We start from the raw sequence: 26,927 nt of genomic DNA, 5'->3' as shown, positions 1-26,927 counted from the left end.
CGACCTGGGCTATTCAATGCAATCTCAATTCGACTTTAAAAAAAGTTGAATTGAGATACGGGAGCAGAGACGGGGGAGAGGAGGAGACGAGGGGGAGACAGGGGAGAGGAAGAGACGGGGGGAGACGGGGGAGAGGAGGAGATGGGGGGAGATGGAGGAGATGGGGGGGAGACAGGGGAGAGGAAGAGACGGGGGGAGAGGTGTTCAACCCCATCTGCCCGCGGCTCTATCCTGTCTCCCCCCGTCTCCTCCTCTCCCCCGTCTCCTCCTCTCTCCCCCGTCTCTGCTCCCGTTTCACAATTCGACTTTTTTAAAAGTTGAATTTAGATGGTCGAAAAGGCTATTCCGCCAATCCACGTGCTTTTTGACAAGTCGAAATTCCATGACTTGTCGAATAATTTGGGGTTATACTGAATAGGTTGGAACCCCTTCTGACCTAAAAAAGTTGAAAACTGACGTCTTTTTGACAGACGGCAGCTTTCGACTTCAATTGAATATACTCCATAGTCTGTGTTTAACTTTGTGTGTCTGCCCTTAAAAGTATGTAATTGCTGCTTATTTATTAACATAGTTGCATAATGTGCATTAAACTACAGTATCCATTTTCTAGCATGCACTAGACACAGAAAAAATTACATTTGGTTTGATGGTTCGTTGCAAATACTGAAGGTAAATTAATTGTAAGTAAATTATTCATTCCTTCAGTTAGGCGTTTTTCCGCTGGTGCACTAGCATAGTCAGTGGCTACAGTGACGGCACACCAAACTATTATTTTGATCTTTCCTTGAACTTTGCATCTCGTGCCTCTCATCAATCACAGTGTACTGTAGCATCTCTGTTACTATAGAAACATTTGCTTTGTGCCAACTGCATCATGTGGTCCATTTTGTACCACTGGAATTAAGAATACAGTAAAAAAGTAGAAGGAACAGATGCAATCTCTATTTTATTAGAAAACAATGCAGGATTTTTAGTAAGTGCTAGACGAAGATGCCAAAAATTCCAATTGTATTACATTAGTAGAAAACCTTAGTTTGGCATCAGGTAGTAGTACAAAGGTAAACTAACCATTCAAGAATATGGAGAAGATAAGGCAAAAGTAGATCATGATTACCAGTTTTGTTGAAGCTGGTGACACACAAGCTACTAGGCTATATGCAGCATATAGCCTAGTAGCTTGTGTGTCACCAGCTTCAACAAAACTGGTAATCATGATCTACTTTTGCCAATAAAACCAAATTGTTGTGGAACTTCAGTAGATCCCAATTTGTGCAGTGTGCCAGCAATAGGATTAGGTTTCTCAATAATTATTCTTTGGCTCAATGCAGAAAATAATTTAATAACATCTGCTTGATATACTGTACTTACCCTGAGGTTGTTCCTACCATAATGTATACACTTGTTTAACAGCCCACTAAGCAGATGTCCGACCAAAGGCTGAATATATATATGTAAGCACTGAGGTCATATTAAACCACAAGGGGTTTTGAGGGTTGCCACTTTAAGGATGTGTTATGATTGTTTTTGTTTGATATGGCATGATTAGGGGTTAGCCAATGGTGGTCAAGTGGGGATGAGAGTTTTGTTTGAAGCTAGGCTGAGGCAGATTATCTGCCTCTTGGTTCCTGTTTTTCCCACCCTTCCACCCAGTTTGTGTGATTGGTTAGTTGGTTCAGTATGTGGCGGTAAAGAACAGTTGGTTGTTAAGTTTTTAGGCTTTAGTGGGTGCGCTCTCCTTGCAGTGGGGTATGGCGTAAACAAATTGTCCTGGACGGAAAATGGTTAGACCACCTGAACGGGTGGGTTGTGCAGTGGAGAGTTGAACACCAACGCTTGGTTTTGTGTGTGTGTTTGTTTTCCCTGTCCGTTCTTTAGTGCCGCCACCATTTAAAGAAAAAATTAAAAATAGTACCTCTCAATAATAAATTTGACAAAGATTTTAAATGCCAGCACTGTTGTCTGTGTCTTTATTTTAGTTGTTAAGTTATAATAGGTAGTTGTGATTAAATACAGGTAAAGGGGGTAACACGAAAAATACCCCGATAGTGGGTTTAATTACTTTTCAAAATGTCCTCCATTATGAGATACACAAATAGCTTTGGAAGGACAAGTACTAATATGATTGCAGTATGTGCACAAACCACATCTCCTGTCATTGAGTAATTATGTTTTGTTTTTATTCCAACACAGATTCAGTATTTTTCACATACTGGGGCAGATGTGCCTGGAGACGGCATAAGGAAGTGATAAACCAGTGATAAGTGCAAGGTGATAAACACTAGTGATGAGCGCCTGAAATTTTTCGGGTTTTGTGTTTTGGTTTTGGGTTCGGTTCCGCGGCCGTGTTTTGGGTTCGACCGCGTTTTGGCAAAACCTCACCGAATTTTTTTTGTCGGATTCGGGTGTTTTTTTCAAAAAACCCTAAAAAACAGCTTAAATCATAGAATTTGGGGGTCATTTTGATCCCATATTATTATTAACCTCAAAAACCATAATTTCCACTCATTTTCAGTCTATTCTGAATACCTCACACCTCACAATATTATTTTTAGTCCTAAAATTTGCACCAAGGTCGCTGGATGACTAAGCTAAGCGACCCTAGTGGCCGACACAAACACCTGGCCCATCTAGGAGTGGCACTGCAGTGTCACGCAGGATGTCCCTTCCAAAAAACCCTCCCCAAACAGCACATGACGCAAAGAAAAAAAGAGGCGCAATGAGGTAGCTGTGTGAGTAAGATTAGCGACCCTAGTGGCCGACACAAACACCGGGCCCATTTAGGAGTGGCACTGCAGTGTCACGCAGGATGTCCCTTCCAAAAAACCCTCCCCAAACAGCACATGACGCAAAGAAAAAGAGGCGCAATGAGGTAGCTGTGTGAGTAAGATTAGCGACCCTAGTGGCCGACACAAACACCGGGCCCATTTAGGAGTGGCACTGCAGTGTCACGCAGGATGTCCCTTCCAAAAAACCCTCCCCAAACAGCACATGACGCAAAGAAAAATAAAAGAAAAAAGAGGTGCAAGATGGAATTGTCCTTGGGCCCTCCCACCCACCCTTATGTTGTATAAACAAAACAGGACATGCACACTTTAACCAACCCATCATTTCAGTGACAGGGTCTGCCACACGACTGTGACTGATATGACGGGTTGGTTTGGACCCCCCCCAAAAAAGAAGCAATTAATCTCTCCTTGCACAAACTGGCTCTACAGAGGCAAGATGTCCACCTCATCATCATCCTCCGATATATCACCGTGTACATCCCCCTCCTCACAGATTATCAATTCGTCCCCACTGGAATCCACCATCTCAGCTCCCTGTGTACTTTGTGGAGGCAATTGCTGCTGGTCAATGTCTCCGCGGAGGAATTGATTATAATTCATTTTAATGAACATCATCTTCTCCACATTTTCTGGATGTAACCTCGTACGCCGATTGCTGACAAGGTGAGCGGCGGCACTAAACACTCTTTCGGAGTACACACTTGTGGGAGGGCAACTTAGGTAGAATAAAGCCAGTTTGTGCAAGGGCCTCCAAATTGCCTCTTTTTCCTGCCAGTATAAGTATGGACTGTGTGACGTGCCTACTTGGATGCGGTCACTCATATAATCCTCCACCATTCTTTCAATGGGGAGAGAATCATATGCAGTGACAGTAGACGACATGTCCGTAATCGTTGTCAGGTCCTTCAGTCCGGACCAGATGTCAGCATCAGCAGTCGCTCCAGACTGCCCTGCATCACCGCCAGCGGGTGGGCTCGGAATTCTGAGCCTTTTCCTCGCACCCCCAGTTGCGGGAGAATGTGAAGGAGGAGATGTTGACAGGTCGCGTTGCGCTTGACTTGACAATTTTCTCACCAGCAGGTCTTTCAACCCCAGCAGACTTGTGTCTGCCGGAAAGAGAGATCCAAGGTAGGCTTTAAATCTAGGATCGAGCATGGTGGCCAAAATGTAGTGCTCTGATTTCAACAGATTGACCACCCGTGAATCCTTGTTAAGCGAATTAAGGGCTCCATCCACAAGTCCCACATGCCTAGCGGAATCGCTCCGTGTTAGCTCCTCCTTCAATGTCTCCAGCTTCTTCTGCAAAAGCCTAATGAGGGGAATGACCTGACTCAGGCTGGCAGTGTCTGAACTGACTTCACGTGTGGCAAGTTCAAAGGGCAGCAGAACCTTGCACAACGTTGAAATCATTCTCCACTGCGCTTGAGACAGGTGCATTCCACCTCCTATATCGTGCTCAATTGTATAGGCTTGAATGGCCTTTTGCTGCTCCTCCAACCTCTGAAGCATATAGAGGGTTGAATTCCACCTCGTTACCACTTCTTGCTTCAGATGATGGCAGGGCAGGTTCAGTAGTTTTTGGTGGTGCTCCAGTCTTCTGTACGTGGTGCCTGTACGCCGAAAGTGTCCCGCAATTCTTCTGGCCACCGACAGCATCTCTTGCACGCCCCTGTCGTTTTTTAAATAATTCTGCACCACCAAATTCAAGGTATGTGCAAAACATGGGACGTGCTGGAATTTGCCCATATTTAATGCACACACAATATTGCTGGCGTTGTCCGATGCCACAAATCCACAGGAGAGTCCAATTGGGGTAAGCCATTCCGCGATGATCTTCCTCAGTTGCCGTAAGAGGTTTTCAGCTGTGTGCGTATTCTGGAAAGCGGTGATACAAAGCGTAGCCTGCCTAGGAAAGAGTTGGCGTTTGCGAGATGCTGCTACTGGTGCCGCCGCTGCTGTTCTTGCGTCGGGAGTCCATACATCTACCCAGTGGGCTGTCACAGTCATATAGTCCTGACCCTGCCCTGCTCCACTTGTCCACATGTCCGTGGTTAAGTGGACATTGGGTACAGCTGCATTTTTTAGGACACTGGTGACTCTTTTTCTGAGGTCTGTGTACATTTTCGGTATCGCCTGCCTAGAGAAATGGAACCTAGATGGTATTTGGTACCGGGGACACAGTACCTCCAACAAGTCTCTAGTTGGCTCTGCAGTAATGATGGATACCGGAACCACGTTTCTCACCACCCAGGATGCCAAGGCCTCAGTTATCCGCTTTGCAGTAGGATGACTGCTGTGATATTTCATCTTCCTCGCAAAGGACTGTTGGACAGTCAATTGCTTGGTGGAAGTAGTAAAAGTGGTCTTACGACTTTCCCTCTGGGATGACCATCGACTCCCAGCAGCAACAACAGCAGCGCCAGCAGCAGTAGGCGTTACACGCAAGGATGCATCGGAGGAATCCCAGGCAGGAGAGGAATCATCAGAATTGCCAGTGACATGGCCTGCAGGACTATTGGCATTCCTGGGGAAGGAGGAAATTGACACTGAGGGAGTTGGTGGGGTGGTTTGCGTGAGCTTGGTTACAAGAGGAAGGGATTTACTGGTCAGTGGACTGCTTCCGCTGTCACCCAAAGTTTTTGAACTTGTCACTGACTTATTATGAATGCGCTGCAGGTGACGTATAAGGGAGGATGTTCCGAGGTGGTTAACGTCCTTACCCCTACTTATTACAGCTTGACAAAGGGAACACACGGCTTGACACCTGTTGTCCGCATTTCTGTTGAAATACCTCCACACCGAAGAGCTGATTTTTTTGGTATTTTCACCAGGCATGTCAACGGCCATATTCCTCCCACGGACAACAGGTGTCTCCCCGGGTGCCTGACTTAAACAAACCACCTCACCATCAGAATCCTCCTGGTCAATTTCCTCCCCAGCGCCAGCAACACCCATATCCTCCTCATCCTGGTGTACTTCAACACTGACATCTTCAATCTGACTATCAGGAACTGGACTGCGGGTGCTCCTTCCAGCACTTGCAGGGGGCGTGCAAATGGTGGAAGGCGCATGCTCTTCACGTCCAGTGTTGGGAAGGTCAGGCATCGCAACCGACACAATTGGACTCTCCTTGTGGATTTGGGATTTCGAAGAACGCACAGTTCTTTGCGGTGCTACTGCTTTTGCCAGCTTGAGTCTTTTCATTTTTCTAGCGAGAGGCTGAGTGCCTCCATCCTCATGTGAAGCTGAACCACTAGCCATGAACATAGGCCAGGGCCTCAGCCGTTCCTTGCCACTCCGTGTGGTAAATGGCATATTGGCAAGTTTACGCTTCTCCTCCGACAATTTTATTTTAGGTTTTGGAGTCCTTTTTTTACTGATATTTGGTGTTTTGGATTTGACATGCTCTGTACTATGACATTGGGCATCGGCCTTGGCAGACGACGTTGCTGGCATTTCATCGTCTCGGCCATGACTAGTGGCAGCAGCTTCAGCACGAGGTGGAAGTGGATCTTGATCTTTCCCTAATTTTGGAACCTCAACATTTTTGTTCTCCATATTTTAATAGGCACAACTAAAAGGCACCTCAGGTAAACAATGGAGATGGATGGATACTAGTATACAATTATGGACGGACTGCCGAGTGCCGACACAGAGGTAGCTACAGCCGTGGACTACCGTACTGTACTGTGTCTGCTGCTAATATAGACTGGTTGATAAAGAGATGTAGTAGTATGTATGTATAAAGAAGAAAGAAAAAAAAAAACACGGGTAGGTGGTATACAATTATGGACGGACTGCCGAGTGCCGACACAGAGGTAGCTACAGCCGTGAACTACCGTACTGTACTGTGTCTGCTGCTAATATAGACTGGTTGATAAAGAGATGTAGTAGTATGTATGTATAAAGAAGAAAGAAAAAAAAACCACGGGTAGGTGGTATACAATTATGGACGGACTGCCGAGTGCCGACACAGAGGTAGCTACAGCCGTGAACTACCGTACTGTACTGTGTCTGCTGCTAATATAGACTGGTTGATAAAGAGATGTAGTAGTATGTATGTATAAAGAAGAAAGAAAAAAAAACCACGGGTAGGTGGTATACAATTATGGACGGACTGCCGAGTGCCGACACAGAGGTAGCTACAGCCGTGAACTACCGTACTGTACTGTGTCTGCTGCTAATATAGACTGGTTGATAAAGAGATGTAGTAGTATGTATGTATAAAGAAGAAAGAAAAAAAAACCACGGGTAGGTGGTATACAATTATGGACGGACTGCCGAGTGCCGACACAGAGGTAGCTACAGCCGTGAACTACCGTACTGTACTGTGTCTGCTGCTAATATAGACTGGTTGATAAAGAGATGTAGTAGTATGTATGTATAAAGAAGAAAGAAAAAAAAACCACGGGTAGGTGGTATACAATTATGGACGGACTGCCGAGTGCCGACACAGAGGTAGCTACAGCCGTGAACTACCGTACTGTACTGTGTCTGCTGCTAATATAGACTGGTTGATAAAGAGATGTAGTAGTATGTATGTATAAAGAAGAAAGAAAAAAAAAACCACGGGTAGGTGGTATACAATTATGGACGGACTGCCGAGTGCCGACACAGAGGTAGCTACAGCCGTGAACTACCGTACTGTACTGTGTCTGCTGCTAATATAGACTGGTTGATAAAGAGATGTAGTAGTATGTATGTATAAAGAAGAAAGAAAAAAAAAACCACGGGTAGGTGGTATACAATTATGGACGGACTGCCGAGTGCCGACACAGAGGTAGCTACAGCCGTGGACTACCGTACTGTACTGTGTCTGCTGCTAATATAGACTGGTTGATAAAGAGATGTAGTAGTATGTATGTATAAAGAAGAAAGAAAAAAAAACCTCGGGTAGGTGGTATACAATTATGGACGGACTGCCCAGTGCCGACACAGAGGTAGCTACAGCCGTGAACTACCGTACTGTACTGTGTCTGCTGCTAATATAGACTGGTTGATAAAGAGATGTAGTAGTATGTATGTATAAAGAAGAAAGAAAAAAAAAACCACGGGTAGGTGGTATACAATTATGGATGGACTGCCGAGTGCCGACACAGAGGTAGCTACAGCCGTGAACTACCGTACTGTGTCTGCTGCGACTGGATGATAAATAATGATATAAAAAATATATATATATCACTACTGCAGCCGGACAGGTATATATTATATAATGACGGACCTGCTGGACACTGTCTGTCAGCAGAATGAGTTTTATATAGAATAAAAAAAAAAACACCACACAAGTGAAGTCACACGACGAGTGTTTAACTTTTTCAGGCAATCACAATATAGTATACTACTAACTATACTGGTGGTCAGTGTGGTCAGGTCACTGGTCAGTCACACTGGCAGTGGCACTCCTGCAGCAAAAGTGTGCACTGTTTAATTTTAATATAATATGTACTCCTGGCTCCTGCTATAACCTATAACTGGCACTGCAGTGCTCCCCAGTCTCCCCCACAATTATAAGCTGTGTGAGCTGAGCACAGTCAGATATATATACATAGATGATGCAGCACACTGGGCTGAGCAGTGCACACAGATATGGTATGTGACTGAGTCACTGTGTGTATCGTTTTTTTCAGGCAGAGAACGGATATATTAAATAAAACAAAACTGCACTGTCTGGTGGTCACTGTGGTCAGTCACTAGTAAACTCTGCACTCTCTACACTTCTACAGTACGCCTAAGCTCCAGTAAATCAGGTCAATCTCTCTCTCTCTCTCTTCTAATCTAAATGGAGAGGACGCCAGCCACGTCCTCTCCCTATCAATCTCAATGCACGTGTGAAAATGGCGGCGACGCGCGGCTCCTTATATAGAATCCGAGTCTCGCGAGAATCCGACAGCGTCATGATGACGTTCGGGCGCGCTCGGGTTAACCGAGCAAGGCGGGAGGATCCGAGTCTGCTCGGACCCGTGAAAAAAACCATGAAGTTCGGGCGGGTTCGGATTCAGAGAAACCGAACCCGCTCATCTCTAATAAACACACCAGCCAATCAGCTCCTAACTGTTCATTTACATATTGGAGATGATTGGCTGGTGTGTTTATCACTTTGCATTTATCACTGGTTTATCACTCCCTTATGCCTTCTCCAGGTTACTACATCTGCCCCACTGTATCAGGTTTACAATATAAGCTTTTGAAGTTCCAAAAAAGATTTATCTGCAGTTATTTATTATCCTTTATTTATGTGACGCCACAAGGGTTCCGCAGCGCCCAATTACAGAGTACATAAACAAATAATCAAAACTGGAAAGCAGCAACTTAAGTTAACGACAATATAGGACAAGTACAGGGTAAATAAACATAGCTACATCAGCAGATGACACTGGAATAAGTTACAGGTGGCAGAAGACTGCTGGATTTGATGCAGTTGAAGACTATTAAAGTAAGAAAAAGGATAAGCACATGAGGGAAGAGGGCCCTACTCATAAGAGCTTACATTCTAAAGGGAATGTTGGGGGATTAAACTTGGCTAGAGATTCAGAACTTCTTTTGGAATTGAGTGCAATTTTGTTAACTTTAAATTACATATACAACAGCTACAGACCCTCCAACATGACCCGCCCCACTGGGTACAAAATGTTCTGTTTCTGGACTTCCCTCTTAATTTATGATTTCCATCACATGTGTTGAACTAGCTAAATGATAAGAAAGCTGTTTCTTCACAGGTGATTGCAATAATAAATTAAGAGGGAAGTCCAGAAACAGAGCATTTTGTACCTAGTGGGGCGGGTCATGTTGGAGGGTATGCAGCTATATTATAGCTTACCGTTGCTGCCAGAACTCATAGTTCTGATTGGGTGGGAGGGACTACCACAAAATGGCCACCCCCATAGCAGGCTACACAAAGAAGGCCGCCACTAACTGATGGAAAGTCAGGTCTCTATTCCCAGAAAACTGGGTACACCGTGGTCCTGACTGGAGGGAAGTCTGTTCAGGTGTCACAGAAAGAGTGTCACAGCAGCTTTATGCTGAAGGAAGACGATGAGTGAGAAGACCTGGCTGTAGGACTACAAGACCCATGCAGACAGAGCCGGATTAAGGGGGGGGTCCCGGGGATACGTACCCCCGGGCCCCCCTTCCCAAAAGGGCCCCCTGCCACACCACCAGCAGCGGAACTTGCGCCAGGGCAGCCAGTGCAATGCAGAGAGGCCCAGCACTATGAAGGGGCCCACAGCCAGCAGCAGTGTAATGAGACAGCCTGACTCATTACACGTTGCCTGCCGCTGCGCCGTGGGCCCTGTCAAAGAAGGTAGTCTGCACACGGAACACGGCGCCAGTGAGTGAGAAGGGTGATCTCATCACCCTTCAACTCGGCACCGCGCTGCTGCAGCAGCTATCAGTTTCCTGCTGGCTCTGTTACTGTGTGTTGTCCACACTGCATGCTGGGAGAAGGGGGAGGGAGGAGGGAGAGTCACTGACAGGGCAGCTGTATGTGCACTGGAGACGTCAGCACTCAGCCCCTGCAGTGAAGAGCCTTGCCGGAGCCAGAGCCAGAGCCAGGAAGTGCCGCAAAGTAAGTTGTGAATAAAGAAAACACATGTACTGTAAATACAAGGGTGTGTGTGTTTTGCTGACTGTGTGTGTATGTTTAGCTGTGTGTATGTTTAGCTGTGTGTGTGTTTGTTTTGCTATGGGTGTGTATATGTGTATATCTGTTTTCCTATGGGTATGTGTTTTGCTATTGGTGTTTAGTGCGTGTATGTGTTTTCCTATGGGTGTGTGTTTGTGTGTATATATGTGTTTTGCTATGTGTGTTTAGCTGTAGGTGTGGGTGTTTTTTCTCTATGGGTGTGTGTGTATATATGTATTCTAATGTGTGTGTTTTACTATGTGTGTGTATACAGTACATATATCAATATCTACAGATATAGCCATGCTCATGACTAGTGTGCCCATGTCTGAGGCATAGGGGGATATTCAATTAGTGCCGAGTTTTCCGACAGTCGGAAAATCGGCACTAATTCGACCGTTTGGTAGCCAATAGCGGGAGTATTCGACAGTGTTTTGCACCGTTTTCTCCATGCCTTTTTTGGGGGGGTCGAATAGACCAAAAAACTGTGAAATGCACGGACGGCTCAGCTATCCAATAACGTATGAGTGAAGTAGGCTGCCCCAATGGCTGAGCGGCAGGCTGCTTCATTCATACATGATTGGAGAGCTGATCCGTCGCTCTGCTGTCTGTGGGGTTGGCGGGGACGGGAGCGCAATTCGTTCACTGGATGGTATGTGAGTGACATCCCCCCCCCCCGGTCCTCCTCCTCCTCTCTTGAATAGGGGCCCCACTGTTTTAAGTACCCCGGGCCCCCCAGCGACTTAATCCGGCTCTGCATGCAGACACTGCTTATATCAACTGCTGAGACTGACAGGGGAGAAGCTGTAATTCTACCAGTTCCCTCAGTGAAACTACGGGACTCAAGAAATCATCATTCCACACTTACAGTACAATCTTGCAGAAGCAGATAGAACAGAGGCTGCACTAGAGAGAGAACAAAGAAAACCGCAAGCAACTTGTGGAACTACAGGTCCCAGCCAGCATCTAGTAATAAACTTGTCAGTTGTAATCCAGACCCATCCCTCTGTGAGAGTTTATTAGCAGGCAAAGTGAGTCCCTTACCAGAAAGGGAGTCTCCAGGTATGGTTGAAAGTGGGTAAGCTGTGAAAGGGACATCGAGCAAGTAGAGAAGTTTCTGGAACTATGATTTATCCAGGGAAGACAACAGATATTAATTACCAGAGTATCCTGACATCAGAGAGTCCATAAGCTTCAGAAGTATTTTCTTGAAAAACTCATAGAAACATAGAATTTGACGGCAGATAAGAACCACTTGGCCCATCTAGTCTGCCCCTTTTTTTTTTATCCTTTAGGTAATCTCAACCCTTTTTGAACCTTAATTCTTTGTAAGGATATTCATATGCCTATCCCAAGCATCCCAGTTGAAGCGCTATCATCTTATACCCCTTTCACACCGCCAATGCCGAATTCCACCCGGGAATTGGAAACGGGTCCTTCTCGGGTGGGATCCAGCTTTGGACCCTGCTGCTGGCTTTTCCGACCCGGCAATATGCCGGGTAGATTGCCATAGTGGCGGGGGGCGAGCCAGCAGCGGGGGCGGAGGCAGAGGCGGCGCTGGGAGGTGAGATAATCTCTGGGCTGTCTCTCCCTGTTGTAGTGAATGGGTCCCAGGTCGCATCGACCCGGGAGCCCGTTTACGCTGCCACTGACTCTGTATTCAACTCGGGAATAACACTGCTTTATTCCCGGGTTAAATTACGGACTCAGGCGACCCGGGATTTTGACTATGGCGCTTTCACACCGCACGCCGACCCGTGTCGACCGGCAATATGCCGGGTCGATACCGGGTTATTTGTGCGGTGTGAAAGGGGTATTAGTTGTATTATCCCACATGTGACCCGGGTGTAACATTGTATGTGCACCAATGCTATCTTATACCCCTTTCACACCGCACATATAACCTGGTATCGACCCGGCATATTGCCGGTCGACACGGGTCGGCGTGCAGTGTGAAAGCGCCATAGTCGAAATCCTGGGTCATCTGACCCGGTAATTCAACCCAGGAATAAAGCAGTGTTATTCCCAGGTTGAATACAGAGTCAGTGGCAGTGTAAATGGGCTCCCGGGTCGATGCCACCCGGGACCCGTTCACTACAACAGGAAGAGGCGGCGCGGAGATGATCTCATCTCCCAGCACCGCCCCTGCTGCCGTCTCCGCCCCCGTCGTTATGACAACCCGCCCGGCATATTGCCAGGTCGGGGAAGCCAGCAGTAGCATCCAATACCGGATCCCACCCGGGATGGACCAGTTTCCAATTCCCGATTGGGATCCAGCATTGGCGATGTGTTCTTTAGAATAGGTTTTAGAACTAGTTAGGATTCTTTTGTATTCAGTCATCAATAGGAAGGTTGTGCAAGTTTGTCATGGGCATTTGGAGAGTGTATGGGGGACAAGTGTTTGAAAGAGCATACGTACCACCAGCCTATTGTTGCTGAGATTAGTGGCTGTGTGTGTGTGTGTGTGTGTGTGTGTGTGTGTGTGTGTGTGTGTGAAAGGAGACTCTGAAGTCAGTCTCTGGTGGAAGACTGCCCTGTCACCATCCATTTATGAAAAGAGAAGAAGACATAGATGGATGCAGGCATCGCTGTATCAAGATTGCTGCAAGACACATTTGTTATAGGAAAATATGTAAGTGAAAATAACATCACCAGATGCATCTCAAAATGCATCAGCTCAAAAACAGTAGCATGCTTTGCCTGCACCAGCTGAGAGCATCGGTGGTCCTGGCTGATGCTGGGGACCTGGCTGATTGGGGCCGTGGCCAAATCCTGTTTGGTGCAGTCAGTGTGAAGTGTGTGCTCTGCAGGGGTGTGGACTATTTCCTGCAACAAATCCAAATTATGAAAGTTATTTAAAGTCTGTTGCCGCTTTGTTTGTACACTATGATGTCCACTTCATATTCTCATGCGTAGAGGAAATGACAGTCACTCAAAATCTATAACTAATACGGTAGGGCAGCTCGGCGGCGGATCGGTATGTGTGTAGGGCCCTAGGTAGTCAGGAAAGTAAAAAAGTGTTACCGTATCCAAAAGATAATAATATGAAAGGGACCGTTCTCAAATTCCCAACAAAGTGGATAAAGCACACAATAGTGACCTTATACTGTAGTTATCTCAGAATCCTCTCTTCAGGGATATGCTGGGTACACACTAGACAATGTGTGTACCCAGTGATATCGGTGGTGATGGGACCCAATGGGGGGGGGTATACACACTTGTCGATGCCGTGACAGCAGGGGCTATGCTGCCTGTTGGCAATCAGACCTGTATGCAGGTCTGATGGAGGATTTCGCTAATGATGCGTGGGAGCGTGCTGCATCAGCGACATTGTGTGTACACACTGGACGATTTGAACAATGTGTTGTTCCGATCCCTCGGAATCGGGCACATCGTTCAAAGTATCGTTTAGTGTGTACCCTGGATAAGTATTTTGAGAGACTGGTCCCTTTCAAGCCTGTAAAATCACCAAGTGAAGGACTCTACCATGGGACAAGAAATGGAAGAAAACATCTTAAGTGCATTACTAATGATTTAATGCATGTTCCACAATATAAAATATGATAACAAAAAAAAAAATCTGTTCTTGGGAGCAAGCCAAGAAAAAAGAAAAAAAAAGCATGTAACTTTGTATCTGGAACAAACCATGTTGCAATGCAAGGGGTGCACATAGATTTACTGTATTGCTTTCCCAAGCATGGTAAAGACCGACTGCTTTTGCATGATGCCCACAAATACTAGACCACTTCATTTTTACACTAAAATTTAGATTGGGCTTTGAGCCTGATTCATGTTTGTAAGTAAATTTAAAAAAGCACGTACATTTGTGCCTGGAACAAACCATGGGGTATATTTACGAAGCTCCCGATTTTGACCGAGATGGTGTTTTTTCTTCAAAGTGTCATCTCGGGAATTTACTAAACTCAAATCACGGCAGTGATGAGGGCATTCGTATTTTTATTGAAGTCAAAGAAAAAAATTACGAATGAATACACCATCGGTCAAATACGCCTGTTATTTGGTAGAACTCGGTAATTTACTAAAATTTGTATTTCACAAATACTGCCGGCAATAGCCAAACACTGCCGTGAATAAATACAAATCGTAAAAAAAGCAGTTTTCAAATAGACCTGGTTTATTTACCGTGTTCTGATAGGCATGCACGGATCCGTGAGATCCGTGCAAGTTTATCAGTGGGAAGGGGTGGGAAAGTGTTAAATGTAAGAAAAAAAAAATGCGTGGGGTCCCCCCTCCTAAGCAAAACCAGCCTCGGGCTCTTTGAGCCGGTCCTGGTTGTCAAAATATTGGGAAAAAAATGACAGGGGTTCCCCCATATTTCATCAACCATCACCAGGCTCTGCGCCTGGTCCTGGTGCCAAAAATACGGGGGACAAAAAGCGTAGGGGTCCCCTGTATTTTTTGAACCAGCACCGGGCTCCACTAGCCAGGTACATAATGCCAGAGCCGGGGGACACTTTTATTGTGGTCCTGGCGGCCCTGGCATTACATCCCCAACTAGTCACCCCTGGCCGGGGTACCCTGGAGGAGTGGGAACCCCTTAAATCAAGGGGTCCCCCCTCCAGCCACCCAAGGGCCAGGGGTGAAGCCCGAGGCTGTCCCCCCCCCCCCATCCAAGGACGGCGGATGGGGGGCTGATAGACAAGTGTAAAAAATCAGAATATTGTTTTTAGTAGCAGTACTACAAGTCCCAGCAAGCCTCCCTGCAAGCTGGTACTTGGAGAACCACAAGTACCAGCATGCGGTGGAAAACCGGGCCCGCTGGTACCTGTAGATTCATTGTGTTAATGTCGGCAGTGTTTTACTGTTCACTCCCGTTAAACACTGCCAAAAAATACGAATGACATCGAGATCGGAAAACACGAAAATGCAGAATACGACAGCATAGTAAATTAGTCGTAATAAATTCAAAAAGTTGCAATTTCACACATTCGATGTCATTCGTGTTTGAACTTTAACCTCATTCTGAAAATTACGAATTTTAGTAAATATACCCCCATGTTGCAATGCAAGTGGAGCAAATACACTTAGATTTTTTTCTGTGCAGGGTAAATACTGGCTGCTTATGCATGTAGCTTACAAATATTAGACAGCTTTATTTTTACACTGCAATTTAGAGTTCAGTTTGAACACACCCACATCTAATTCTCTCTGCACATGTTACATCTGCCCCATCTGCAGTGCAACATGGTTTTGCCCAGTTACTTGCCTTTCTGCTTTACTTACGTACAAACATGAATTAGGCCCTTTGGACATGCACTTTTCACACCTACATCTCTCTACATGTTACATCTCCCCCCCCCCCATCTGCAGTGCAGCGTGGTTCTGCCAAGGTGCAGTTACTTGCTTCACTTTTTTTTTTTATTTGCTCCTGAATTATATTCAGCAAAAACCCTATTCATGTCCATTTAACTAGCATCCTGCTTCTATATTTTATTATTTTTATTGGCAAAAGTAATAGTTGTTAAACACCAAGAAGCAATAATCTACCCCATAAACATTGTGGCTCAAGGCATGTGCCTAGCTTACCTGTATGGCAAAAAAAAACCACAAAAAAAAACAAACGCTGGGTGATAATAAGGCGCTCATAACTTTATTGTGATTACATAAACCTTTTCTTTAAGCTAGCTTATCACTAAAATAAACAACACCACACACTGAAATAAAGACACGGACACGGTAGCTGGAGTTAAAGGTCAGACGATGTTTATTGATCGCTGACCAACTCTTTAAACTATAATTGTGATCGAATTAGAATTGATTTAGAATATAGATTTAAATTTAGCTTGGAGGATGGCAAACAGAAAGTCGCTACCAAACACCAGCACCAGTCACCTAGATGAAAAACCACCAAACCAAGGAGGGGAGTATCCCGACCCCGCCTCCTTCCCGCATAACCCGCATTGTGCTGGCCTCACCCCTCTTTTCTCTGGCAAACGTTCGGTTCCCGCAGGGGAACGTCTAAATGTCCAACCGCAAGAGAAGGACACACCTGCCGTCCTTCTAAAGAGGGAGCCCCACAATGACCACTTATGCCTGTGTGACAGCTGGTTGGTAGCGACTTCCCGCCACCAAGGTTTACAAAAAACCGCCACCGCCATCCGCAACCAGCAACAATAACCACCTAAGAACAACTAAATAGCCCTACCGAAAAAGACCAAAAATATCCTCCAGGAACATCTGCACTCCTTCCGGAGAAAGATGAACCCCATCCTCCTTGTAGAACTGCCTATTCCTTAGCACAAGTAGAGGATGCTTGATCGCTACTCCACCTATGGCCCTGACAAAAAGAGACACCGCCGAATTCACCTTCTTGCGTGCCTTCTCCAGCGCCGAGAAACGCACCGCACCACGCCAATGAAAACGGGGCACTATTTCCGACCAAACAATGCAGACTCCCGGCCAGTGACAACGGATCGCCACCAAATCCGCCTTAACGGACAAGATCAAATCTATGCCCTTCACTCGACCTAGATCATTACCACCTAAATGAAGGACGATACAACTAGGGCGACCCCAGCGGCGCTCCCGAGAAAAAAGGAGCCGCAACAAATCACCCCACAACATACCTCTAACACCTAACCATCGCAATTGCCTGGACCCAAAAACTTCAGCTGCCCTAAGCGCCATGGGATGCTTTGCCGCCCAAAAAATATAGGAATGGCCAACCAGCCATACATGTTCCCCAAAATTGTCGATAGCTGTAAAAGAAAACATCCTAACATCAGAATTGTGAACATAATACATATATAAAGCACAACTTAACAAGAACCCAAGTGAAGGAGAAAAATCAAAAAACCTCCCGTGAACCTTGATAGAACAGCCAATTGAAATTAGGCCCCCTCGGAGGAAAATTTTGAAAAATTCACTTCACACCCTCGATTCTGGAACGGTAAGCGTTCAAGAACCGACGAGTAAACACGTTTTTGGGTTAGCGCAACAGGCGCACCTATAACTTATCTAAACGGACATAAGACCTATAGGAGGCCGACTTCCAACGGCCCAGCTCCCGAATAGCCGCAGGGGATGAACCCGTAGCCGCTGCATGGGTAGCCGCCCCAATCCGAAAGGAATGGGTACTGAAGTCCGCCCCCTGCAAGCCCAATGCCGCCAAACATTTTTTAAACACAGCAGCAAATTGAAACTTTGTCAGCGGGTCAACCTGTGCGTGCACCAGCAACTGGTCGCCCCCCGGAGGCCTCCACCGTATATACTCCTGCGTCAACCGCAGCGGGCAAACACCCGTTTCCCCCTGAGCCTCCAAGGACACCCAGCGACCCCGACCTGTTTGATCTGTCTTGGATCGCACAATCCTACAGAGCAACAGGCCCTCCTGCAAGCGCACATTTTCGTAAAGCAAACCCGACTCCCGTGACGCCTTGCTGCATGCCACCAACTCGCTCACCCGGAAAGCCCCAAAAAAGCCCAGGGCATACGCACAACTAAACAACGCCACTTCGAAATCCGAGGTCGCAATTTGGGGCAGCACACGCAGTAACTCTGCTAGCAGCTGCATAATCATGGGTCTACGTGAGTCCGCGGGCGCCGGGCGCAACCTAGCCCAACCTTTCAGCGCTCTGGAAAGGACAAAAGACCCCGTGGGGTCCGTCATCCCGTGGAGCCGCGAGTGAAAAGAAATGCCCGCAAGGGCAGATGCCATGGCCGCTTTTGACCTACCGTTTTGGTAATGTTCCCAAACAAAGGTCATCAGGGCGTCGGCTGAGGACTCACCTGCTACTCCGTACCTACGCTGAAAGACCGACCAATCCCGCCAGGCTGCATCATACGCTCTGAGAGTGGAGGGAGCCAGAGCACACCTGGCTAAAGCAGCTAACCCGACTCGACAATCTGCCAGACAGAAGGCGGGCACTGTAACCCCTCCGCCGCCGCTCCCGGAACCAACGCCCTGAATTTGTCAAATTGGAACCGCGACAATGCATCCGCAATTCCATTGTCAATTCCGGGAACGTGGCGGGCACTGAAATTAATATTGTGCCGCAAGCAAACTAACACTAGATGCCGGAGCAGCCTCAGAGCCTGCGGCGAGGAGGAACGCTGATTATTAATCGCATGTACCACCCCCAAGTTGTCGCAACGAAACGAGATGTCCCTATTTGCGAACTGGCAGGCCCATAATTCAAGTGCCACTATGATCGGGAACAATTCCAGCAACAGGAGATTCTTGGTAAACCCACGCGTCACCCAAGAGGCCGGCCAAGCAGCAGCGCACCATGCCCCAGCAAAAAACGCGCCAAAACCTTGACTGCCCGAGGCATCCGTGAACAATTGCAGCTGCTTACTGGAACAACAAGGCGCCGGCCACAAAACCTCCCTGTTGAAGGACACCAGGAAAGAGACCCAAATCCGCAAATCATCTCTGATCTCGCGGGAAAGGTACACGGTGTGATGCTGCCGGACCGTCCCCGCCGTGGCCCGTTCAAGTTTGCGACAGAAAATCCTACCCATGGGGATAATCCGGCACGCAAAATTGAAAGAACCCAGCAAAGACTGCACCTACTTAAGTCGCACCCTGCGTTTGCCTAAACAGTCCGTAATTAAACCCAAAAGCTTACGCACTTTATCCTCGGGTAGGCGACAGCAACCCCCCACCGTGTCTATTTCGATACCTAGATAGCTAAGACAAGTGCAAGGGCCCTCACACTTGTCCTGCGTGACCGGCACCCCTAAATCGTCAAATAATGATCTAGCTACCGACAGAATATCCCCACAGATCGAACTGTCCCCCGGCCCCACAAAGAGAAAGTCGTCCAGGTAGTGAGCCACCCCCCGCTGGCCGGAGGCGGTCTGGACGCACCAGTGCAAAAATGTGCTAAAACTCTCAAAGTAGGCACAGGAGACCGAACAACCCATGGGGAGACACCGATCTACGTAAAATTCGCCCCCTAGTTTGAAGCCCAGAAACCGTAGGGAATCCGGGTGCAGCGGGAGTAGCCAAAAGGCCGACTCCACGTCCAATTTTGCCAACAGACCCCCCGGACCACAATCTCGCACCAAGCGCAGAGCGTCATCAAAAGACTGATAACGTACCCTACACTCTGCCTCTGGAATAGCATCGTTGACCGACAAACCCGGAGGGTGCGACAAGTGCTGTATCAAGCGAAACTTGCCCGCGGCCCTCTTGGGCACCACCCCTACTGGGGAAATGCACAAGGAGGGCAGCGGGGGAAAGGCGTAGGGCCCCGCCATGCGCCCCAGGCTGATCTCCCCGTCCACTTTCCGACGGACCTCCTGCGGGAATTCGCGAGCCGATCTCAAATTCTGGCGCGCCACCACGTGCACCGAATCCGAAATGGGCAAACGAAACCCGTGCCGAAAACCCTCCAAAAGGAACGACGCGGCCGACTCGTCGGGGTATAAGCTAAGCCAGCGCCGCAACTCGGGAACTCGAATCGGGGAGAAGGCCTTACTTGCCAACTCCCCCGGCCTCGGCCGGAGCGGAGGGCTTACCGCTTGTTGCGGCGGTGCAATCCTTGGCCGGGTGACTTGCCCCGCACAACTTACACGAGTGGCGAAAACGACAATTCGCCCCTTTGACGCATTTGCCTTCGTTGTAGGCAAAACACTTCCCTTTCCCTATCAAGTGGGAACCCGGAGCCCCGGCCGCCCCGGGCTTCTTGACCGAGACGTCCTGGGTGGGCTTAACCTGCTGCGTGACCTCCAACCACACCTCGACATCCTTAAAACCCGCGGGCAGAATGGGGTTGCCATCCTGATTGCGACGGAATTTCTCATCGTAATCCCGCCAAGCGGAACCCTTGGACTTTAAGTACATGTCATGTACTAAAAACAAATACTTAACTAAGTTGGGATACTCCGCGGGACGCGATTCCGTGTAGCAAGCAGTAAAAACCGAAAAACCTCGCAACCACTGGTGAAAATTGCGGAAAGCATTTTCACCCATGCCACCCGGTTTCTTGGCTGCCTCAAAACCCTGACGCATCTCATCCGTAAGGGTGAAAATGTCAACGTACTTCCCCTTGCGGATTTTTCCCCGCATACGCTTACGAACCCCCCGCGAAACCGCTGTGTTGGCGCAATGCACCATCTCCGCATAACGGGGGGGGGGGGGGTCCAGGGGAACTGCTGGCGCTGTCACTTTCTGCGCATCCTTCGCCATGCGCCGTGCAATAAGTCTAGCTAATTTACGCGGGCGCCGTGGCGCACCTGACGAAACACTGCTAGATGAGGAAGAACTACAGGATGAACTGTGTAAAGGAAGGGCATGCTCACCAGCGTTAGAAGGCCCAGGAACCGCGTCGTCCGGTGCACCCGACTCCGTTGGCGGCCTAACTTCTCCCGTCGATGCCGCGGCCCCCTGCGGCCTTCCTCCCCGACGTGACGTAGTCCCGGAAGCAGCCAGCACCTGTGAGGGAGAAACAGAGGGAACAACAGGCGCGGGGGAAACCAGCGCATCATTCGCAATGGGGTGAACTTGCGGGGGAGGAGGCCAAGCCCATACGCCCTGTGGCGGAGGGCCGGCGGGAAGCTGCAGGGGAGGACCCCCGCCTGAGGGGTACGTAACGGCGTGGGGAAAAACAGCCCCGACCCCCGAATCGACCCCCATGGAGTAAGCAGGCCCCCATGACGTATGCGGCGTGTAGTCGCCCGCCCCCGCAAGTCCGGACGATCCCGGGAGGGACCCCGGAGGGGCAGGGAGGGGCGGCAAAATGTGCGCCAACTGATTCGCTCCAGACAGGGACGGCCAGTGCTGCGAGCCCGCAAAAGCAGGGAGGGGAACCGTAACCCGGGGGCCGCCGACCGACCATGTGGTCTGGACGCCTGCGCCCGAGCCGGAAAAGTACGGGGAAAATTGCGGAGCGGGCGCTACGGTTAGGCCCATGGAGGACGCCCCGGCAGCTGCTGGGAACGCCGCCGCCAGGGGCCAAGGAAGGCCACCGGAGACAAAATGGCCCCCGGCGAAGCCTTGCGGTGTGGCAAACGAGGGAGCAGGGCCGGGTAGGTGGTAAGTCGCCGCAATGGACGACTGAGTTGCCATCATCTGCAATGCCCCCGCCGGGCCGGGGGGGGGGGGGGGGGGGGGGAGGGGGGGGGCGCTGAAACCCGACGTACGGGGACGCCGCCACGGGCAGCCGCACAACGGGCGACCGAGGGCCCAGCCTAAAAAAATGCCCCCGCTGCGGGATTCCCTTCCGGGCAAGCCTGCCATGGAACTGCAGGAGGAGCGGACGCTGCAACAGCCCCAGCCCCGCCCCCCGCCGTGGGAATCCCCGACATCGCCCCTGACACCCCGTGCACTATTCTATACCTGGGCGCCACCGGCCCCTCCGCAGGGAGGGGTACATGCCCAATCAAAGCCGGACTGGGGACAGCGGGCACCTCACCCTGCTGCCCCAGAACCATATCACCACCTGTTGAGCCAGTCCCCCCATCCCCCTCCGCACCCCCGCCGCGGCCGCCCGGCACCACGTGGGAGCTCGAGCCGCCGCCGAGAGCCGCTGGCGGGGAAGGTGGGGAAGAGCCGCCGCTGCCTTTAGCGCCGGGCAAGGGAGCCGCAGGAGCAACCGAGGGTGCAGGGGGCGCTGGCGACCGAGGCCCGGCCGAGACGCGCGTCCCGACGCCACGTGGCGGGAGGCCGCCGGCTGCTGGTCTCCCGCTGGCAGGGTAGCGGGCCGTCGCGGCCCGACCCCGCCGCATGCCAGCCGCCGTTGTAGGCAACCTCCGGGGGGAGCACTGCGGGAGCGGGCGCGGGGGGTGCCCCCAGCCTCCATAAGGCGGCGGGGTGGAGGGGCAGAGCGGCGTGGACGCGGCATCATAGGGAGGGGGGGTGAACCGCGGATAAATATAAAATTTATGCAGCAGTGGGAAACAAATTATGCAGCAGTGGGAAACAAGGGAGGGGGGAGAGGGTGCAGAAACAGCAAGGAGAGTATTACAGGAATCAAATCAAGTGCTGTGACAGGTACTTATCCGTCCTGGGCCATGCAATGAATGGCAAGAGGAAGTCTAGGAAAATGGCCCTGCCCTATATACTATCCCAAGACCCACCTCTTAAGCCTGATGTACAACCTTCTAATCCAATAGGAAAAAACCACAGGGAAAAAACTGATCTGCCTAGCAACTGCTTAAGACATTAAACAACCAATCACAAAAAGTTGATCTCTTATATGGCCTCAGGCTTATGCAGCCTTCAGCTTATTCAAGTGGTAACTTGTGTGTTTGGACAAAGGTGGTCATTCCGAGTTCTTCGCTCGCTAGCAGTTTTTAGCAGCCGTGCAAACGCTATGCCGCCTCCCACTGAGAGTGTATTTTAGCTTAGCAGAAGTGCGAACGAAAGTATCGCAGAGCGGTGGCAACGTTTTTTGTGCAGTTTTAGAGTAGCTCAATACCTAATCAGCACTTGCGATGACTTCAGACTGTTCATTTCCTGTTTTGACGTCACAAACACGCCCTGCGTTCGCCCAGCCACGCCTGCGTTTTTTCCTGGCATGCCTGCATTTTTACGAACACTCCCTGAAAACGGTCAGTTGCCACCTAGAAATGCCCACTTCATGTCAATCACTCTGCGGCATCCAGTGCGACTGAAAAGCTTTGCTAGACCCTGTGTGAAACGACATCATTCGTTGTAATAGTACGTTGCACGTGCGCATTGCGCCGCATACGCATGCGCAGAAGTGCCGTTTTTTTGCCTCATCGCTGCACAGCGAACGAATGCAGCTAGTGATCAACTCGGAATGACCACCAAAATTCCATTTACAGGCAAGTACAAAGAAAAAAGCATGAAAAAGTCATATAACAGTGTCACATAGAACAGAATACTTATATTTGTTATTTAGGGCCTATGTATTAATGATTGCAGCATTGCCACAATTATTAATATTCCGTTCCTCAGCAGATATTTTAATTTGGAATGAAAATATTCCCACTGTGTACTTACGGAAGCCCGCAGGGACAGCAGTAGCGATAACCCCTGTCCCTGCGAGCATTATCCCCGGCATTTTGGAGGAATTTGTGAAAGACTCCTCCAGGGGAATCTGACACTGCGTATGTCAGTTTCCAGATTTGGGGGGTCGGCGCCGGATGGAGACTTCTGGTGGGGGTTCGAAAGATCTCTTTCCTGCTACCATACCTCTGTAGGCTGAAAGGAGTTTACACCATCTGAAGATGGTGCAAACTAACATGGCCAAATCTGCTTTTCAGGGTTTAGTATATACTGTAGGGGTTAGATTGTAGTCCCCATTGATAATAATCTGTACTGCTAATTAGTATTCTGCAGAAGATTTCTGTGCTATCTCCTGTATTATGATATTAGTACATAGCCACAACGTATAAAAGCACTGTATGCAGAAACTTCAGTTTCTATATCATTTAATGGGAAAAAGCTTGATAAATAGGCCCCATAGAGTTTACAATTGCTTAATTAGTTAATATTATTTAATATAGCTGTAGCAATAAACTTCAGTGCAACTGGAATGAAAGTTGTACAAAGTTTATTTTAAACTAATTTACCATGTCATTTAAAGAATTGAGTATTTCCCAGCCTAGGTTTAACCAATGTTCCGTAGTAGCTCAATGTTGCATGACGGTAGATAAAATATTCAGAGCACGTCTGCTGACACAATTAACTGTGGTGTGGTGTAAAGAGTCCCACTGGAATACTAATCGTGTGGGGACGCACTTATCCCTAACTAAACTCACTCACACTCACTAACATCATGTACTCATTATTTTACTCTTTACACTTATTTATTTACATTTACAATGAAGCATAAAGATTATTTAAATATGTGTGTGAGTGTGTGTATATATCTACTGTATATATATATATATATATATATCTATATATTATATATATATATATCTATATAAATATCTATATATATATATATATATATATATATATATACATACACACACACACACAGGTCTATCTATCTATCTATCTATCTATCTATCTATCTATCTATCTATCTATCTATCTATTCGCCAGTATCTAACTTGAAGGAATAACACAACAAGTTTAGCTTTCCTTACGGTACCTTTCTTGGTTTGGATGCACATGTGCATTATTATTTTAATAATTATTTATGTAATACGTAATATAATTTAATATATAATTATAATATGTATTTAATGGTAATATATATTTAATATATAGAAGAATACTTGAATGGGTTAGGGACTGAAATAATATGCTCTCTTGTATGAAAAAGCTAATTTTTACCAATAAAACCTCCCAATGTAAAATACTAAAGTAATTAAAATAGGATTCAAATATGTATTTTTTTTTTAATATGCAAATTTTTAACTATGTTTTTTCAAAAACATTAAACACCCAGTTCATTTCAATGTATGTATACTGACCCGAGCACATGTTTGCTGCTTGCCATTTAAGTTTCCAGGACATTCAACCATTTCCAGCAACAGAGTTAAAATCTCCTTTGAGCTGTTCCTGCGGAGCTCGGTCTCATTTCCAGGGAGGAAAGTATGAAGAGTTTGCAAGAGCCCTCTGTGGTTGTAAGTCTGGTTGGTCTCCTCATGGCGGGATTCAGCAGGCGCTTCCATGAGGATGAAACCAAAGCAGAGGAAAAATGTAATTATCCAAAAAGGATGCTTCCTACTATTCCACATTGCAGGAGAAAGCCAAACATCCGCAGCACATACAAATCGCAGCCTCACTGGTGCTGCACGGAGACCTTGAAGGATAATACAAACCAAACACCCTGCTAAGTAGAATGACTGCAATGTGTTTTGAAGGAATTTATTAATTGGTTCACTAAGCTGATTTGCAGTGACAAGCTGCTTCTACACAACGGGGGTCTGTGCAGAGTCTGCAGCGTGAAGCAGCCAGGCCCACGGTCATCGCGGCACATGAAATGGGGCATTTTCTATCAAGTTAAATCCAAATAGAAACTTTCATATTGTCAATAGAAGGGAAATAAATACAATACAGTTATTTTAATTGTTTAGAACAGAGGTTCTCAAACTTTTTTGAATCACGGCACCCTAGAGTATCAGAGTTTTTTACACGGCACCCCTAGGCCAAAGGTTTCATACTGAGAAATTAAGAAAGAAATATTAAATTAAGTAAATTGTGTTTATATGTCATTCTAGGTTCAGTTATGAGGTGGAAGACTAGATTTGCTTGTTTGTCCATATATGTTATGATTAGCAGCAGAGCCGGCCCTAACCAATATGATGCCCTAGGCAAGATTTTGGCTGGTGCCCCCTAGCACTGCCGCTAGTTCCGCCTCTGACACTGTACTCCTTTCCCAGCACCATCACCCCTCACCCATAGTAGTCCTCATTTTGGTGCTCCTACCCGCTATATTTTAAATTCAAATTACGCCACACAGTACTGCAACTTTATTCACATTTTATCATGCCATAATGCCCCTAATTTACGTTACATCACACAATAGTACCACTTTACCTTATAAACGTTACTCATCACAGTAGTGCACTTATTCACATAACATCACACTGAATTGCTTCTTATTCACATAATACCACACCATATTGCTCTTTATTCATATTAGACCACACATTAGTGCCCTTTCTATACGTTATGTCACACAGTAGAGCACCTTATACACATAATGCCACACATTAGTAATGCATTTATACACCTAATACCACACAGTAATGCCCCTTACACATATGGCACACATTATTAATGTCCTTAAATATTATGCCAACCTTTATTAATGCCCTTATACACATAATGTCCCTTACACATGTGCTGCACATTATTAATACCCTTATACACATAATGACACATATAATGCCCCTTACACATATGCCGAACACTACTGCACAACCAACCCACTCACACACAGCACTCACACGACTGCTAACATTTGACCTCTGCCTCTGCTTGGATACAGATGTGTCCTCATACATCTTGCCTCAATACGCCATGCAGCAGGAGCTGCCAGGCGTGAGTCAGTTGGCAGCTCTGCTAACGTTGGGTGCCTTTTTTTAATGAAAATGCATCTTATTTGCATTACTATGTGACTAGGATGCACAAACAGCTTCTGCTGATTAAAATAATATGCGGCATGCCTATATTCTGTGTGTGTGAATGTGGCTGTATCTGCATACGAAATGCAACGTTCCAGTGATTTCCAGGAATACATTGTAACATAGCATTTCGTATGCAGATATAGCTGCAATCACACACAGAATATAGGTATGTTGCATATCATTTTAATCAGCAGAAACTGCTTGTGCCCCTAGGCATTTGCCTAGTTTGCCTATGCCTAGGGCCAGCTCTGATTAGCAGCCACCAGTGCTGGTTTAGCCTATTACATAAACCATAAATAATGTGAACTGGTCCTGGATCACCAATCCAAGGCCCCCTTGCAAGTGTACTGAGGCATCCCAGGGTGCCATGGTACACAGTTTGAGAACCACTGGTTTAGAAAATAGTAAACTTGTCAACCCCTGCAGACATACTGTATATACAAATAGATCCAGATACTTCAGTGTAGTCTCAGGTGCTACAGTGCTGATAAAAAAAA

The 26,927-nt window shown here is 47.5% G+C and overlaps 1 protein-coding gene across 1 annotated transcript in view; it reads right to left on the bottom strand.

Moving 5' to 3' along the window:
* SLC39A12 (solute carrier family 39 member 12) overlaps positions 1 to 25,150 on the bottom strand; it is a 164,004-nt gene extending 138,854 nt beyond the window's left edge. The window contains exon 1 of the mRNA XM_063921542.1: positions 24,769 to 25,150. Coding sequence (XP_063777612.1) covers positions 24,769 to 25,035 — 267 coding nt within the window. The 5' untranslated portion in view covers positions 25,036 to 25,150. The remainder of the gene's footprint in view (positions 1 to 24,768) is intronic.
* Between the last annotated feature and the right edge of the window lie 1,777 nt (positions 25,151 to 26,927).

This window comes from Pseudophryne corroboree, chromosome 5, assembly GCF_028390025.1.
Source record: "Pseudophryne corroboree isolate aPseCor3 chromosome 5, aPseCor3.hap2, whole genome shotgun sequence".
Taxonomy (NCBI): domain Eukaryota; kingdom Metazoa; phylum Chordata; class Amphibia; order Anura; family Myobatrachidae; genus Pseudophryne; species Pseudophryne corroboree.
Note: the sequence above shows the minus strand (reverse complement) of the source record. Positions and strands in the feature narration are given on the sequence as shown.